Here is a 19,243-nt window from a genome sequence, read left to right on the forward strand (position 1 = left end):
TTGAGGAACGATGTTTATGGGGATCCAGATTTATCCTCCAGGTTGGCTGTGTGTCTTAAATCACCTCCTCAATAAAGGGATGTGAGCATAGGGATGATAGTTGAGATAAAAACATTGGGTTCCGTACGCTGGACAGAGATGTGTCCACAAAAATTACACAATAAATATATGAACTAACACTGATACTGTATTGGATTAAATAATACTGATTAGGAAACAGGTGGTCTCCATGTCCTCTTTCTTTCCATGTCCTGTTCATCTTTCATCACTCAAGCTCGTGACCTGAGTAAGGTAACACATATTAGTGTGACCGAATGAATGAACGTGTGAATAAATCACACGCATTGATGTTAATTGTTTTATATGAATATTTCACACACATTATTTGTTCATGTAACATGACACAAAGTTGTGACTCACAGTGATGAGGAATGATTGAAGTCTAATGAACTGATCACATTTTATTATCCACATCATGTGTGATCATTTAATTATGGTCTTTGACTTGGATAACAATACCTAACAAATATTCATAATATTTTTAATAAAAGCTATCTGACATAAAAAAGGGATCATGTTAAAGTCACTTCTTACTACTATGGCGACTACAGATGCCAATGAAATTTTCATTACTCTACCACTCCACCCACCAGATTATTCACAGGCAAACGTTTCAATAAGGTCACAAATATACAAAACAATTCAAGGATCCTTTGGTACAAAGCGTGATCACATGATAAAATATGAAGAGCTGCGCAACGCCGCATTTTTTCTCAGAAGGAAAAAAAAATTCTGTTGTTTTGAATGTTTTGTATTGTAAAAGCAGAATAAAGACGTGGTTCATTTGGCTGCTTTAAAGCATCAGTCTGTCTCTTCAAAGGAAGTGACCCCTCCTTTGTTCACATTCTTCACGAACAGGTGTAAAAATCAATAATACTACACGTCAAAAAAATGATATCTGTTTTGTTGTCGTGCTGCTTCTGCTCAGCTTCTTACTGAGCACACGCTGATTCAACCCAACGGCCTCTGTGTGTTTACTCCAGCCTTACACTTCAATTATCCATTTCTAGGTCTGTGAAATGTAATCAAAAGTTAAACTACTCTTTACAACAGCAAGGTCAACACTGATAGGGCCCGAGGCAAAAATCATTCCTCTCTCACTTTCTTAACTTTGTGCATATCTCTCATTAATTGGTTTGAGGTTGTCATGATGCAAAAAAGTACACCATGTAAATGCAATGCACAGTATAGTGAATATACTGAGGATTCAGTGCTAAACCCATGGATTAGCAGTAGATATGGAACTAATAAGCCTCATACAGAGATGGACGAGATGCAGCCTCTATGAACTGGACATGAATGTAAAGATGCATTTACAGAACTAGATAAAATACCTGTAGAATACCAATGGTTAAATAAATCAGGAGCACACACACACACACACACACACACACACACACACACACACACACACACACACACACACACACACACACACACACACACACTGACAGCTTTGACAGTTGTTCAGCCTAAATGATTTACAGGACATACAAGCATCACCCCTCAGTGCTCAGAATCCAAGGTTCTGTGTGCGCAAATCATCCTGGGTCGGGTTGAGATCACATGCTCCAAGTAGGAAGGATTTCCACCAAATGAACAGAGGACTCTCTCTCTCTCTCTCTCTCTCTCTCTCTCTCTCTCTCTCTCTCTCTCTCTCTCTCTCTCATTCAAGCGCTACGCTACACCAGGATGAAGCGCTGCAGCCCCGCCGCAAACTCGCATCCCTCAACTTGTTGCTCGCGCGCCGGCATCAGCTCCTCGGTTGCGGAGAGCGATCCAGCATGAGGGCTGCGTGCCTCCTGCTCTTCGTGGACCTCTGGATGTGCGGCTCCGACCGGGCAGCGGCGGGACGCGGACTCAACGACACCTCAGTCCCGGCGGAGAGGACGCTCTCTCCCGGGGAGCGCTCGCTCAACCTTTCCGGCCCGCCGGAGAACCGGACCTCGGTGTTCTTCCTGCTGGACCTGGACGAGGGGATGCTGGAGGACTGGCGCTCCCTGGCCAGCAGGAAGCGGCGCGGCGGGGAGTGGCAGGACGGGAGCGTGAAGGCGCTGCTGGTGGCCGCCTACTCTCTGATCATCGTGGTCTCCCTGTTCGGGAACACGCTGGTGTGCCATGTGGTGGTGAAAAACAAACGCACCCAGTCCGCCACCAGTTTGTTTATCATGAACCTCGCCGTGGCCGATATTTTTATCACTGTGCTCAACACACCCTTCACCCTGGTAAGCACCTCCACCTGCACAAGTAGTCACGGGGCTATGATGGAATGATGCTCTGTTAACTGGAGGAACCGGTTTTATTCAAAGCCGAAGTAAGGGGAAAAAGCTCAGTTATGTTGGCACTTATTTCAAACTAAAACGAGTTTTCTGGCGTAACCAGAGTTTTGGTCAATTGCGCTTTTGTTATATCATTTCCAAACATACACAGTAAATTCTGTACTAAATTTTGCGTTTGCAGTAGGCTTCAATAAAAAAAGTACTATTAAAATCAACATCATTGTATGCTAAATTAAATTCTAAATTAAATTTCTGCGTCTTGTGCTGAAATCGCGCATTGTCATTTAATATTTAGAGCCAGCGGACCTCACAGTGGCGACTGAGACCGTTTTTACCCTCTACTGACCGTTTTATTATGGCACCAACAAAAGCGATCACTTATACGAAAGAATCAAAACAATTGCTTCCAAACACGCTGCTACACACTCCGGTCCAGTAGGTGGTGACACTGGGGTGTGGGTCAGCGGGGATTCGACCGGTCTTAGGTTCGATTCCCGTGTCTGCGCAGGATTTCTCCTTCAGAGACAGGTCGATGGGAGACGCTAGATTTGAAGGGGAGATCATTACATGGAGCAATGCGGCACCTTGTTCAAATAATATGTGCAAAAAACTAAATGAGGGGTCTGATTTAATGTGCATTCCACCATTTATGTTAATTGTTTGGTATGAATAAATTAAGATTTGTTATGTTTGAGTTAGACTGAAAACAAAATCCCATTAGCATTTAAGCTTGTAGAAGGATGAGGTTGATTGTTGATTGTTGATTGAGGTTGTTGAGTGCAGTGTGACCATGACCTGAACTCTGTCTATGTGCTTGTTCCTTCAGGTCCGCTTTGTGAACAGCACCTGGGTGTTTGGGAAAACAATGTGTCACATCAGCCGCTTCGTTCAGTACTGCTCCCTGCACGTCTCCACTCTGACTTTGACGGCCATAGCGCTGGACCGACGTCAGGTTTGTCTTCAGGACCTGATTCCCACATTCGTTAAACTGTATTTACATGGTCGTTCAGAGACCTTTGGAGTCCTGATTGGTGGGTGACAAACATTCTGCTCAGATGTAAGCAGAGATTTCTTATAGTTCAGAATCATCGGGCAGCAGCTGGTTCCTCAGATGAACTCCCTGCATAAGTACCAGACTAGAGGAGATCAGGGCATCTTCCCACCTATAATAACCTATTGGTGTGGTGCCTCCTGCAGAATCACGTTTATTCTAAGGGACACTTCTTCAAAGCATACAGGTACCCAACAAAACACTTAAATTGAGTTGATTAGAAGGTGTGTGTGGTATTTTCAAAGATCAAACCCAGATTAGTGCTGCACTCAGTTAAATGTCGACACGTTTTGTATGGATCTCAGTGAGACGGTAATTTCATCTGATAAACAGATGAAACTGTGCAGCAGCGAATCGCCTCCGAGGCCATGAGGGTGGTGCGATCAAAGAAATAAAAAATCAATCTACGTTCGCCACGTTTGATTGTTGTCGGCATTCGCCCACATCCTCCCCTCTGCCGGGGAAAAAAGCATCTGGGGAGCAGTAATGGAACACACGCACGGGGTGTCCAACTCCTTGAATATGTCAAATTACGGGGGGGGTTTGGTTTAACATGCTGTCTTGTGATGGGACTGAGAAACAGATGTGGATGCTCAGAGGGGCACGTGCATGGGGAAAAAAAACAATCTAACGACCTGAGCTGTAGACGCTGAGTGAGATACCGCCACACGCTGTGGTGAGAAGTGGATGGGACCGCGTGTCAGGCCCCCGGTATAATGGCAAACCATTTGTGCACCGACACAGTGCACGTGGTCCCCTAACACCAGTTAGGCCTAGTATTATAAGTGCTGCCTTTGACCACAGGCTCTAATCATTTGAGCCCAGTTGTGAGGGAGGAGAGGAAGCGAAAAGGCTCAGACCCAGTCACATCCGTAGTCTCATTTCATTTAAAGCCTTTAATGGCCCGTAATGAACTGACTCAGCAGCAAGGCAGCGTAGGAGCAATAAAAGCATCAAGGGTAATAACGCTATGCAAAAAAAGTGAGGAACCGAAGGTAAGTGTGACATCGTGACAGGCGCCTTCAGCTGTAGTTATAGAAACAAGGCTCGGAGGAGCCCGGTTTCTGATGCGCGATGATGTCTGTGCGGGTTAGAAGCTACTGTGTAAACTGTTTTACAGCTGCAGCTGGAAATGGCTTCCGGCTCAGTGACTTTACTCCCCGAACGAGAACAATGTGGTTCCTGCACAATGGCAGCGCCCGGTTTAAAAGCCCGTTATTGCCCCCAAACAGCCAGATTACAGTGCTCCAGTGCTCTCAGACGCTCACACCTGTCTGACTGCTACAGGTGTAGGCTGTGATTTATGCCTTCAGTCCGGTACAGTCGCACACTCACCGCTTCCTATCGATCTGCACTATGTGCCTATTGCATATCAAAAAGCAGCCGCCAGTTATTTGTGTCACACCTATTAATGCTTCACTTTCACTGTTTGTGTTGCGATTAGAAGGAAGGCACCAATGGGGAATTGACTTAGAGCAAATGTCATTTTCCGCGAGCGTCGCGCCCGCACCTGTTAATGCAGGAAACGCTAGTCCACACAGGTCGCAGTAATCTGTTTGAAGCATTCTGGCTCACACAGAGAGGTACGAGACATGAGCCTGTGACATGAGCTGAACCCTGAGAAGCTCTGATCGCCGCCGTCGCCCCAGCGACAAGGCGCGAAACCAAGGAAAAGACCCGGGAGGCCTTGAAAACATGTAAAACATGAAAGGATCAGCGCCTGCGGCTGCTGACATTTTTTCCTTCAAGGCTTTTAGGGCGTTTTATTACATCAGTCATGTCCATTACTCCCATGTGCCCATAGGCGCAGCAAATGGCCACGCTCTCAGTGCCACACGCGCACATGTACATGTTCCACAGTCTGATTACGTGCATAATGGAAACGCTTTCTGTTACACACTTAGTCCGCGACGTATGCAAATCGAGCCGTGAGAGGTGAGAGGATTCACCTGGGAACAAAGCTGGTAAATGCAGGTTTTCATTTAGACAGTTAATGCACTAAAGTCCCGAAAGCTTCTATTTTAAGAAGTAGCAAATTCACATGCTCTTCATAACGCCTGACATATTGCAGTAGCTGGGAAATGATGCACACTGTGCTGAAGAAGAGTTTTGGATTGTTACTGTATCTGCTCATGTTAGACCATTATCTGCCTTTGGATGTTTGATGTCAGGGATGAATGTGAGCGCATAATGTAGCATGTGAATTAGCAGCTCGGTCCAACTCTAGGACCGATTTTAATCATAACTCCCATGACCTCAGATTCTGGCGGAAATGGCTCTGAACCGTTTTTATTCTGTGGTGCAAATTTTAAGGGCTTCAAACCACTCGGCTTAATATAATAAGCCAAACAAATTTCTATGAAAACGGCTTCTGTTTAATTGAATGCATTTGCTCGAATTATTTAATATTTAACAGCATCCATCATGCAGCTGTAATTACGACGTTTGCCGGCAGCTATGCAGAGCTTTGCAGCTGTGTTTACGCCTCTCTGGAAGAAAATAGGTACAGGTTGAGTTTACATAACCACAATCCATCTCTTAACTCTCACAGACTTTACCCAGAGTTGTGAATACAACCGGTAGTCAGGCTCAGTATTCAGGCATGAACAGTGGAGCGGGTTTTTTGCTTTTGCTGTCGAAGCCTTGGAGGAGCTTCAGAAAGCCCGGTTTCAGTATTCACGCCGGCACCTGAACGCAGCTGAAAGCCACTTTTGAAATGGCGACCCTATACTTTAATGACCGTCCTTTCTGTCGGGCGTCATTAGCTCATTATGAAGAGCTCAACTGCTGCGTAACGCGGTGTCCTCAGACCTGAATGACTGTGTGTATTTACACGCGCGGGGATAAAAATTTAATATTTTTCCTTTGAAATCTTTCAGCACACGTTCGTTAAATAACACGGCTCTGTCCTCACACCTTCACAAATTGGCTTGGGCTCGAATTAAATGAATCTGGTTTTGTAATTGAAGACGTGTCCTTTAAGCGTCTGCAGTGTTCCTCCAGTAATAATCAGCCCCAGTATATTTAAGTAATTAGTCGTTTTTTCTGTAGCCCCTTGACCCCTTGTACCCTGACTTTCCTCGTGATTTGTTCTTCTCAGGTGATTTTACACCCTTTAAGGCCCAGAATGTCCCCGGCTCAGGGCGGCGTTTGGGTTGCTGTGATCTGGATAATGGCCAGCTGCTTCTCCCTCCCGCACGCAATCTACCAGAAACTCCTGACCTTTTCATACAGGTAAAGCACATTCCGATACATGAAGCTCACTTACAAATGAATGAGTAGAATTTAGGTGATTAGACTTCAACACACAGCGTCCAGGACCCAAAGGACTAACGCTGCACAAATGTAGATTGGTTGAGATCACAATTTCTAAATGTGCAAATTCAGGGATTTCCAGTTTCACATTTGGAGATCCTAAATGAAGACAATGAATCAGCCTCACTCATGTATAAGAACTGTGGAATGAAGTTGAATATATTTTCTGCAAATGTAATTGTTAATGAGATTTCTGTAATTACTGATTATGTGCAGAGCTGTTACCCCCCAGTGGCCTCATTCTGATCCTTTCCTTTCCCATAACTCTTCTAATGTAATTCTCTCCACTAGTAAGGAGAATAGGCGAAGCCTGTGTATCCCAGACTTCCCGGAGCCATCGGATCTGTACTGGCAGTATATTGATCTCCTGACCTTCATCCTGCTTTACATGCTGCCTCTCCTCATCATCACCGTCTCCTACACCACAGTTGCTCGCCGGCTGTGGCGCCACAACGCCATCGGCGACGCCACCACGGCCCAGCACGCCACGCAGAGGCGGAAGCGCCGGCGGACCCTGGCCATGCTGCTGCTGGTGGTCGGCGTGTTCGCCGTGTGCTGGTTCCCCCTCAACTGCTACGTGGTGCTGCTGTCCAGCCAGGCCATCCACTCGTCCAACGCCCTGTACTTCTGCTTCCACTGGCTGGCCATGAGCTCCACCTGCTACAACCCCTTCATCTACTGCTGCCTGAACCCCGCGTTCCGGCAGGAGCTGCGGCTGCTGGTGCGCGTGTGCGCCGGGAGCCGCGGGGCGGCGGTCGGCGCCGGGCCGGAGCCGCGGCCCGCGGACGCCGGCGCCCCGCGCCGCAGGGTCGCGTGGCCCGACGACAACGAGTCCTCGAGGCCGCGGCGCGCGCCGTCGCGCTCGGGCCGCGACCCGCTGCAGCAGAGCCTCGCGTCGTCCAGTCAGTCCCACAACCGGAAGGAGACGCACGTGCTCTTCACGGCCAAGCGGGCGCTCGCCGGCAGGACCGACATCCTCTCAGTGGAGCCCATCGTGGCTGTGAGTTGACTGGACACCGGCACCTTGTGAAGATGTGCGTTTCATATTCTTCATCCTGCTCAGAAAGGACAGCCTGTCATTGATCTGTGACCAGATCCACATTGGAGCTGACTTTTGTCTGTAGTTTTTTGAGCTGCCTTCACTTACGCCATCCAACGACAGTTAGCAGCTCCTTCAAGCATTTCCTCTTTAAGTCCCTATTACTTCTTGCGGAATTTGTGTTTGACTCTTCAAAGCAGTCTCAGTAAAAGGTCCCTTTAGCAGATGTTGTGCGCTAAATCACTTTTTAGCCATTCTTTATGAATGAATTTGTCGTAAAACTGCTTCAGCGAGTTGCTTAATAATGTATAGTATAAATAAGTCAAATGTTCACCAGCCGCAATAGAATCTGATGTAAAACCTTTTTTAACATGTCGTGTAAAATAATGATATTGATGATTTGTTTACAGGACTACAGTGTTGTCTGACTGGCAGGGTATCAGCAAAGTTCATTCGTCTCCCAAATCCTTTCTTCAGCCAGCTGCTCATTGGAGATTTGCCCTCACAACTTTGGTTTACCAGGCTCCTCACGAGCACAGAATCCCCCTGGGTATACAACACAGTGTGATCAAGCTATGTGTTCATTAATTCAAATGCCACTTCAAACATTTATTTAATCTCGCTTTGATTGACTGACATCTTAGGTATTTTTTAATTGGCACAAAGGAAAGCTTTTTCTTAAAGGTCCTGCATAGTTGTCTGGTGTCTGGGAGAGGATTCATTGGAGTTTTTCTTTTTTCAGTAAAACTCTCATTGTGGGTCTTATGCACTGTGAAATACATCCATTGAATTATTTAAATTTGCAGCTCTAATGCCCTCAGCAGGATTCAAGAAAACATTTTAAAAATCAGGAAAAGCAATACGAGAGTTGGTGTCGTGAGTAATAAGACAACAGTTGAGAGCAGAGACAAAATGTCACCCTCAACACAGCTTTTTTCAGCAGCTTTTACATGTATTGCACATTGGAACATTTATGTCTCATTAAATGTGACCCCAATTAAAAAAAATCTCATCAGACGGATATTTAGCTTTCATTCAGCCTCTTTTAATTACTGTTTAATGGTGTTCTTATACACCATAGGATATGTGTGACAGAAAAATAGTTTTTTTTTTTTCTGATGATCTGACTGTGGCAAATCAGATGATAATCACAGCTGGATCTGTGCAAAGCGTCACTTTAATCCACTTTAAAGTGGACCTTTAATGTGTCCAATATTTATTAACGATCAACAGCTGCACAGACACGTGAGTTTTAGTTTCTGAACATTTACAGGACTGCACCTCAGCAGAGATACTGATCAGCCACTGTCTTTGTACTGATCCCCCTGTTCTAATGTACTTGGTTGTTTCAAAGACTGCACAAAAACCTGTGAGCCTGCATTTACTTTCCTCAAGTCAAAAATCTAACTTGATAATGACAAAAAAATACATGAGGAAACTTTAAATATTAAAGTCAATGGCCTATTAGTAGCAAAGTCACAGAGGTATTATCATCATCTTTTTCTTATTTGATAGTTCGTTCATACTCTTCTGTGTTGGAAACATGACTTCATGCATAGAGATGAGAGATGATCACTATCATTTTGGTTCATTCGCTTAAATGCTTGCAGGTGGCAGAACAGAACTAAGCAACAACTTAGAATCACAAATCCTTTTTACTTGTTTGTCCAATTCGAGCAGTTTTTCCATTGGTAGCATTCTATATTTATATTATTTATTTTATATTTATATTTATTTTATACTTCATATATAAGACAACATGTCCTCTGAGGCCAGATTTTTGTCGCCACTTGTTGTATGTGCATGCAATCAGTGCACATGAAAATATGTTCTGGTCGTATGACCCCCCCCCCCCCCCGTCTGTCATTCTATAAAAAACATCATGGAGCAAAAACATTTTCTTATAAAAGACTTGAAGTTCAAATTCCAACATCCTCTGTAACATGTTGCTTCTACTGTAGTAGATCAGGTCTGAGATGGACATGAAGCTAAGTTAAAAGCAGATAGTGTTCAACCTTTGGCATTAAGGGGTTTTCAGAATATTTGGAGCAAAAAAAAACCTAAAAGTATTGAGCAGATGGAGATGTAGTGTACATTTGAATTTGTAATGAAGTCATGGTTATGTGTTTTAAGCACATACTGAATGATGAGTATTTTACTGTAGCAAAGCATATTTAAAAAGAAGTGTTCACCTGAGAATAAAAAAAGAGTTCACAGTTAAAATGAATAATCTTGGGTAAAATATCTTTGTGATACTGTGAATTAGTTTGTGTGTTCGTGTGTCAGGCGCCTTTTACGCATTATTGCAGTACAAATATGCTGGAAATGTATTGTTATGAGTGTTGTGAAAAAATGTCCGAGCGAAGATCGTAAAATGTGTCTCAACATGCAGTTTAAAAGAAAAAGACTGACTAGTTCTATATGTTGTCTCAGTGCAACTAATGAGTCAGTCGTTTTTTCGTTGCATAGTTTGCATCAGATGAAATGATGTCAAAATAAAATGTTCATGTTTATTTAAAACTGGTGTTTTAGTGTTATGGCGCCGAAGAGTGGAACTCCCAACAACAACAAAAAAATATATATATATGGTATATATAATATGTAGCATTGTGATCTAAGGTGTGAAGTATGAAGCCTTTTTGGTTGGCTGTGAAATGAAGTAGTGCCTCTGAAATGAAGATTGTAAATGGGGAAGGCTGGTTGAAGGAAATGGGTCCTTTTGTTACATTTCCCCGTGAGGGCAGAAGCCAAACTCCGGCATCCTGCCTCACACCGAGCTCTTCTTCCAACCTGCAGACGCTCCCATTACCGCAAAAGAGAAAAACATCAAAACTGCCACTAAAGAGCTGCAGGTGAATCACTGGGACTCATGCACTGTAACAATGCGCTTCACATTTTCCCGTCTCCGATGGAAGACCCGCACTTGGAAATGAGCGTGATGACGAGCGTGTGAGCCAGCGAAGGTCACGGTGACCAGCGATGCTTTTATGGCCAATGCATATCAGAGGAGAGGTGCTGCAACAGAAACCCACTGCTCTCGCTGTGACTCAGCGTGCCTCTGATTGTGCAGCTGACCTGCCGCGTGCATTTGGCCATTATGAAAATGCCACAACTAAGCTGTAATGACGGGAAAAGGGTGCATGAGAACGACTCTGAAAGACTTGCAGCAGAACACTAATTTGCACATTTTCTGCATTCACCTTTATTGCAGCATTGCTGTAACTATGTACATCTACTGTACTAAAAATGCTCATGAACACTGAAGTAACCGGAACAACAGTAACCAAGGTTCCTTTTATCACCTCGCTACAGTAAAAATCATCACTTTTGTAGATACGTTTGCTTACTTATGCTGCATCTTAGCTGCAACCAGTTACACTCATTAAAAACTACAAATAAATCAATCCTGCAACCACAAATTGATTTCTGAAATATTCCTATAGGTTTAAAAGCTTGACATACAATGGGCAGTAACTACACTGTGTCAAAACAAGAGTGCTGAAATATCCTGAGAATTGATGAAAGCATACGTGTATATTTTCGAGGCTTTCTTCAGCGTGTCAGTATCACCTCCTTGCACTCTGGCGCTGAGCATTTTGACATTCTGCATCTCACAGAAACAAGATCACGAGCTCTTCTGCACTTTTTTGTCAGCTTCAGGGAGACACCGCTCTGAAACCCTCTACTGTGTCCTTGGTCCAGGACTCTTGTGTATTTTTATTTCATTTCTCATTCATTTTCATATGAAGTATTTTTGCAAACTGTACGTGTCCTGTCCCCTTTTCAAAGCCTGTGCATATGCTGCTTATGTGAGCACACATCTGCCGCTGAAGTTGCATAAAACAAGCACATCGTGGGCGATGAACAGTCATTTCTGGCGATGCTGTTTGCCCCTCAGCCGAACCCTCGTTAAATGGCAAAATGTTGCTGATTTCTACCTTTGTCTGCGTTGTTCTTGCTTCGCCTTCATTGCATCTGCTGGCTGAGAATAATAGGGTCACTGAGAGATAATAATAGCTAAAAGTGTGCAAGCTCTGTAATGCATGAAAATAGGACTATAAGTGATGTGATGAAATTGCAATTTATTACTTTAGGAGAAAAAATTTAAACAAGCAGTAAAGTGCAAAACATAAGCTCTGATGGGAATTTATTTATTTATGACAGCTGCTCCTTAAAAAAGTAAGAAATTACAAACTTAATGGAACATTACTGGCAGAGTTTCTGTATTGGACTGAGCCAGCTACATTATTTAGTCCCTTAATAAGCATTAAAATATTCCAGTCACATTCAAAGTCAGTGCCTTCAGAGTATTTTCACGTTGTCATGTTTTAAACCATGTGATTTTGCAGGCACAAAGGATCGCTGAGGTAATAACAGTAATAATCCATCAAGCCTAGAGAGCAGGACAAGCCTAAAACTATTGTTCATTATTCACCGCTTATTTTTGACAGTAAAGCGAGTTGTGCTGACCAGAATCTCAGCTTATTGCATCTATTGCACAACACTCATCTGTGGGATCTGAGTCGTGAAAGGCTACAGATGTGAGCTTTCACACCCGTAACAGGATTTTACTATGACGATATATATGTTAAATGCTGTCAATGTTCAATCTGCAATATTTAGTCTATTTTAGGGTGGTTCAAATCGGATGATCATTTTTTTCTCCATGTTGGCAACATTCACATTACTTAAGATGTTTTCCTAACAAAATAAATCTTCAAGTAAACCAGATAGCTGAAAGACAAGAACATGTACTGCACAATATTAGCCAATCAAACCAAAGTTCCTCATTTTTAACCTAGTGCAGAATATTCTAAGCATTCATTTTGTTCATTTCCATGATGCCAAACTGCAGATTATGCTAGTTCAGCTGTGCCTTTTCCAAATTACTGCCTCCAGGGGTCACGTGTTTATATTTTATAGATCTGATGTTGCATATAAGCTTCAGGTACGACCCAGTGGTTAAATTAAATGTGTTTGCATGCCGTCTGGTTTCATTCTGCCCAACTTATTTCATACTGTAAACTTTTCAAAACATCTTGCCCCAGCTCTTCTCACAGCCTACGCAGGTTTTCATTTCAGATGCTGATATGCCCTGAAAGTGTTCTTTCAGCTGTGGAGAAACATTCACTTTCCCAAAAACCAAACCATTAACCGTGGATGCAACATCACCTTCAAGCAGTGTTTGTGTCTGTTCACGTCTCTGCTTCCGCTCTGTCTGCGTGTACATGCAGCTGTTCAGCTACATTCTGCTGATGGACTGTGAGGCTCCACCTGACTTCATCCGGCTGCACAATCAGGGAAGAGTGGGGCCTTTTAGTCAGAAGTTCAGAGAATGAGTCGAATAGAATTTATAATGTTAGAATATAATCAGGTAAAACATAATCTCTGATCCAATCACACTACCAGCCTGTTATCAGACTTCTGAACCAGCCCAAAAGTGAGACGTTCGCTGGCTGAGTGCGTTCTGGTCACTGTGAAGTTTTATTGAACACCCGCTTCTTCTTCTACAAAGAAGATGGAACTAAACACTGGGTAAGTTTTATTATGTACAAGTAAAAATAAACGTAAAATTAAATTTGAATTTGACTAAATTAAATTAAAAACATTGTTTTTGCCATTGGAACATTTTCTCTAATCTCTAATGTTATGTTGTAACATTGAAGAGTTCAAAAGAATTTTGCAGATGTTGCCCCTAAATTTTATTTTTTTCCAAAATGTCTCTGAGCTGGAAAATGGTTCACGTGTCTGCGGGCTATTTATAATTCCGTCATGACCTTGTTGACCAGCTGACCCCTCCATGCTTCATCTTCAGTCATTTTTTTCTTGAGCTCTTCAACTGTTATTGATCCGGTTGCGTCCACAATCGTCTCCTCCCTGTTGGAAAATTGCTTGAGCTGTGCGCAAACTTTCTCCCTTTATTTTTTGGATTCCTTCTGTCTGGCATTGGTTTGTCTGCACTGTCTTCTGTCGCTTTTTTCATTTAAGCAGTGTCAGTTTCTGTATATGCTATAACTTCTGTTTTACCTCCTGCGCCTGTATCCAAGTTCACACGCTTCTGCTTTACCAACAACATATTGCACCACTTAAGGGCAGCGAGGAGACGCGCCAGCAGGGGATCATAATTACACTAAGTAAACGGAGCTCACAGGGAACTAGCTACTCAGTATGGGTGTCATGTTGCCTGTGTGACTATGCCTGTGGTCCACAAACACACCAGATTCATCCTAGTGAAACAAATTACTTTAATTAATGCAAGAAAGGCACAAATGTTGCTTGCGCAGAACACTGTTTCATGCTTTGTGCTACAGTAATTATAAAAAAAAGCATAACAATAGAGTACTTTTGGTTTTGTATGCTGCTCGTGATCATGTGAGTCTTTGTTCTGACTTTTGGTTTTTGAAAAAGTAGAAAACCAAAATAAAGAGCAGAAGAGTTTCATTCCACATCGCATTAAACACACATAGATGAGCAGACAGCCTCAGCTAACCCTTCCCTTCTCCCTCCAAGACATAACTCACGTCCCTCCAGTTTGTTATTTTCCATTTAAACGGGCTATAATCTCTGTCCTCTACGCTACATCGAATAGGAGTGTTTTTAGTTTATTCAACTGTGTTTGTTGTATTAAAAAGGAACTCGTTTCCCTCTTTTCACTCTCTGGCTCTGACTCAGTCCAAATGTATCCTTGCAGACTGGATCCGCCATCTTGGGTCATGACATGAATAGAAAAGAAATAAAAAACTCCTCCGCTGGAGGATGATTCATAATTTGCAATGAAACTGGCCTAACAATATACTTCTGTGCCCCACAGCGAATTAAACTTCCAAATGCAATAACAGATATTACGCTCAGGAGAAAGAACAATGCTCACCAGCAGAGCTGGACGTGTATGTTTGGCTTAAAAGTTGAAATAAAACCTAGTACTTTAAGAATCCTTAGCTGTTGTTTCTACTTATCACTGAACCACTGCCTGTAAAGCTTAACAGTGGCAGATCTGAATAAGCAGCACTTACAGTGAGGGTGGTCATGGTTCTGTCCGCTACATGAACAAAGTCTAATATTCAGTTTGAGCTCTGTTTGTTGTCTCTGCGTACGACTGTGGGAAGTATCTGTCCATCGGCTGCTCACTAGTGACTGTTTGGAGCTGAACTGGTCTTTGAAATGCATTCTGGGAAATAAATGCATTTATACACTTATAGGAAAATAAAGCATCTGGATTGTCAGCCAAGAGGACCGACTGGAAAGAATCATGAACGCTAACATGAATATATCTTCTCCCTCTTCTTTACTACTGGCCTTTTTGTTTCTGTGAGAATGGCATCTCTATCTCCTCAGTGTTCTCTCAGGGCCTAAATGTTTTACTAGGAATTTTAAAATGTGCAATGAACAATTTTCTGTGGCTGCCTCTTCACTTTCTGTTTTCACTCCAACAGGATATTAAAATGTGGTTCTTGAACAGAATTCAACTTCTGAAATGTTTGTCTCTTTTATACTGATTTTTTCCATTTAGAGATATTTACTTTTACAGAAATCGTGGGATTAATAAAGTCATATCCTATTCTGTTCTACATTAAAATGAAAAGGGAAATTCATCAGGGCAAACGTTGGTCTTTTTATCTCAGTAGATAATTTCACTACTTGATCTGCAATAGCAGGTCTCAAATTAATTACAAGGACAAATCCACCTTAAACCATGCTTTTATATTAGGCACAAACAGTGAAATTAGTATAATATTTGCCCATTAAAGAAGAAAATCAAAGACATTGCAGGTATCTCTTTTTTTAAAAGCATTAGCAAATCAAACATCTTGCTCTGTGAGAAGTGGACTGGGTATAACTTGCTGTATGTGGGCCTGTAACATGTTACAGTGCTGGTGTATGAGGCCCCACAGCTAAGCGCTTGTTGAAAAAAGCCCACATTAGTCACCCACAGTGGCAAAAATCTGGACGTGGCTGGCATTCGAGCCAAAACATCTCAAGAAAAGTGCTAAAAGTACCAGCATTTGAAAAGAAAATCATAAAATTGGTGGTTTCTTTTTCTTGGCACTGTGGCTCCCAACAGCTTAGTAAAAAAAAAACTAAAAAAAATTCAAATTGGCTCCTTCTGTCCCAGTTTTAGACAAAAGACGTTATCTAAATCTGCAAATCAGTCTTTTTTAACTGTTATTTTTATTTTAACATAACACTGCATTACTGGTACAATAGTACTTTTAGAATAACTGATTGAATAGATGATTGGGAGGGTGTATGTGGTAGAGTGTGTTCATGTATGTGTGTGCCTATGTACAGTAAGTGTAAGTTCACGTATGAGTGTGTCTATGTATGTGGTGCGGTTGGTGCATGGGAGGGTCCGTTTTCTGCTCAGGGTGTGTGGATCCATTGCCCGGGTGGTCTCGTCTGCCGACCTCACCCATTGCCACCCTGATGTTGCAGTCCTGGTGAGGCCTCCGAGGGATACAGTCGGGCTGATGGGCATTGCTGTTGTGGGGGTGGCGGACGGGGGCAGGCCCCACTCTGGGCACGGGGGCATCTCCTGGCGGGCTCCCTACGGGGCGTGGGTCCTCTGGCTCCATTCTCTCAGACTGACCCTCCCACCTGGTTCTCATGGGGCGGACAGCGTTGACCCACGGTGGTCCACTCTGACCTCGAGTGCTGTCTCTGTGGCTGCTGCAGCTCTGCCTGGAGCTCTGTGTGGGCGGCTTGGGTCGTGACAACTGCCCTCCTGGAACTGAAGGTGTGTGGGCTCCCTGACTACTGGGTCTCTTCCCTCCACTTGTTTGACTGGGTGGGACTGGGTAGTGGGACACATAACAGCAAAACCGATAAATAGGTACTGCTGTCATAATGTTTGATGATGATAGCTGCGATATTGCATAGGTGGATTGATATGTATATGATATATGCATATGCATTTATGTGTATATGTATGTATATATATATATATGTGTGTATGCACATGCCTTAACAATATTATTAAAATTAATTTAATAGTTAACAACATTATTTTCTTAATGATCTGTTTGCCTAAGGTGTGTCTGTCTTTTTTCGTGCTTATTTTAATTTGTATTTGTATGTTTTATCTATTTATTTTTTGATTCATTATTTGGTTTCAGCAGCTGGCCCAAACACACACACACACACACACACACACACACACACACACACACACACACACACACACACACTGACTCAACCTTTTCACAAACTCCACGACATACCAAATATTTAGAATAGACGAATGAAAACAAGCATTAATCATTAATCAAGAGGTGTTTATATATCATTTATGTAAAAGCAAAACTGTCCATCACAACATAGCATTCAGCCTAATACATGCTGCTCACTGAACTGCAAAAAAATGGATTCAGATGGATTTTAGGCTCAAAAGATAATGAATGTGTCTAAATTACTAGGAGCGTATTTTAAACTTTTAGTCTGAAAGGTTGCAGCGACAATACATAGAAAGTTAGTGTCACGATCTGAAACACAGAATGGCGTCCTCTTTGGATCCAAGGACAACCACAGAATAGATAGAAGAGCCTATTTTAATCAAAGAAAGAAGTTCACTTAAACACAGATACTGATTTAAAGTAAAAGCACTCCATCAAAGGGCAGGTAACAAAGGACTAGGACAACAAAGCATCTATAACGATGCGTCACCACGTGGCTAGACCATGGAGAAAACACAGCAAACATGGCTGAGCAAATGGCTAACGTGGCTAAACCCATTTCAAGGCTAACGAGGCTAAACGCAAAAAGGGTTTACATGACAACGTACTAGGAGTGACGAACTGTCATGGTAGGTGGACGATCCAGCAAGGGCCCAATGCACTGGCAGAAGGGAAGCACAGGTGAGTTGGCTTGACTGATGATTGGAGGCAGAGGAAACGTCAGAGTCTCGGAGAAGCTGGATGCAGGGGGCGTGGTTATACAGAGGGCGGAGTTATACAAGGGGGCGTGGTCTGAGAGCTCTAGGATGAGAAAGGGAGAGAGCAATCTGACTTCCAGGATAGTATAAGATTAAAACGTTAAATAGTGAATCCACTGAATAAAATAATATTGTTAATTTATTTTTAAAGCAGCAGCTTTCGTTGTCTTTTTGTTTGTTCGTTTCTCTGCCTGGCTGTTCTCTCTGAGGTGAACTTCCTGGGACCTGTCTTGAACTTGTGACTTTGGCAGGATGGCAGACGTTACCATAGATACAGCACTGTGGCAACAGCTATCCTGCTGTTAGCTACCACCTATTAGCTCTAAAAAGCACAAGCTTGACCCAAAAACAGACACCTGGAATACACGAGCTGAGGGGGTGCACTGTCGAAGAGAGGTTCTGATAAAATCGGAGCCAGCCACACATCAGAACAAGACTGAATCATCTCAGTCCTGACTCACTGCAAGTGGACAGTCTTCAGCTGGCGTTGGTGAAAACGGGCAAAGAGGCAAACAAGGACCTGCTGCTGTCAAACTTCTCCTTCTCCATCACTTCCAGCAAACTGTGACCTGGACAACAGCAGAGTCTCTCGGCTCATTGTACCTGTAGTAGTCATCGTCATAAGAGACAACAGCACCATGTAGCTGCCAAAAACATACACAGGTCCCAGAAATCCAAGGCAAGAAAAGACCTTAGTGCACCCAGCTTCATGTTTCTATAAATAGCTGTTTTCTCACATCTGCAAAGGTACAAATATTAACAAAGATATTACACACTTCATAGCTTGTCCTTCTAACAGAACATTATGTTCTAAACATTAAAGAAATACTCTTTCTTCTAGCATATGAGCAGTAGCCAGCTTTTCTTCTGTGCCACCATCAAAAAATTCAAAAGACAATCTGCACAATGCTTTGTGAACTTTCAGGGTTTGATTGTGACTGAACTGCAGGGAGTGCATCGATTACCTTTAGTGTAAGTGCTGTAGGTGCATTAAGCATCAAACAAAGACCAACAAGAAACCCCTAAGTGATGTAACAGCTGCCTCAGCAGCACTGGAGGCAGTTACAAAGTAAAACCATTGAGGCAGAAAGAGCTCAGAAAGGCCTTTTTCATAGAGAACATTTGGCTTTGTTAAAGTAAGCATGGCCAAGTATTTAAATGGAAAACAATGAAGTTTGATGTCACTCTCTTCCACATTGTAACTGTTGAGGCTTATTGAGATAACTGACTGGAACACAGCTATTGTTTGTTTCACTCTGCTGTGCTGTCAAAAGCCTTAATGGCCACCGCAGCAGCGGAAAGGAGCACACCATCCAACAAATGCACAATGATTGGTCAATGTCACATTCGTAGCTTCTTATCCAAGGTAACAACACGCTTAGAGATTTAGTTTTTTTTTATTCTATAAAAAATTCAGTTTTTATATAAACAGCAACAGTGTACAAACACAAGTGCCTAGTTTGTTACTGGCATGATTCACAATGACTCATCTAGCTTTTAATGGCAAACCTTGAATCAGAGATGTCATCTTTGTAACTTTTAATTATGTTCATGTTAAAAAGCAATTTGCT

General features: G+C 42.9%; 1 protein-coding gene across 2 annotated transcripts; it reads left to right on the top strand.

Moving 5' to 3' along the window:
- Positions 1-1,723: 1,723 nt before the first annotated feature.
- On the top strand, positions 1,724-11,647 carry gpr83 (G protein-coupled receptor 83). Of its 2 annotated transcripts, none has more exons than XM_029157339.2 (4): positions 1,724-2,285; positions 3,166-3,291; positions 6,491-6,624; positions 6,997-11,647. In XM_029157339.2, the coding sequence occupies exons 1-4, from the start codon at positions 1,845-1,847 to the stop codon at positions 7,712-7,714; spliced, it is 1,419 nt and encodes a 472-aa protein (XP_029013172.1). In that variant the 5' UTR covers positions 1,724-1,844; the 3' UTR covers positions 7,715-11,647. The 2 variants fall into 2 exon arrangements, with proteins under 2 accessions (XP_029013172.1, XP_040927636.1); XM_041071702.2 differs by having other exon boundaries at positions 7,134-11,647.
- The last annotated feature ends 7,596 nt before the right edge of the window (positions 11,648-19,243 follow it).

Source organism: Betta splendens, chromosome 1 (genome assembly GCF_900634795.4).
Source record: "Betta splendens chromosome 1, fBetSpl5.4, whole genome shotgun sequence".
Classification (NCBI taxonomy): domain Eukaryota; kingdom Metazoa; phylum Chordata; class Actinopteri; order Anabantiformes; family Osphronemidae; genus Betta; species Betta splendens.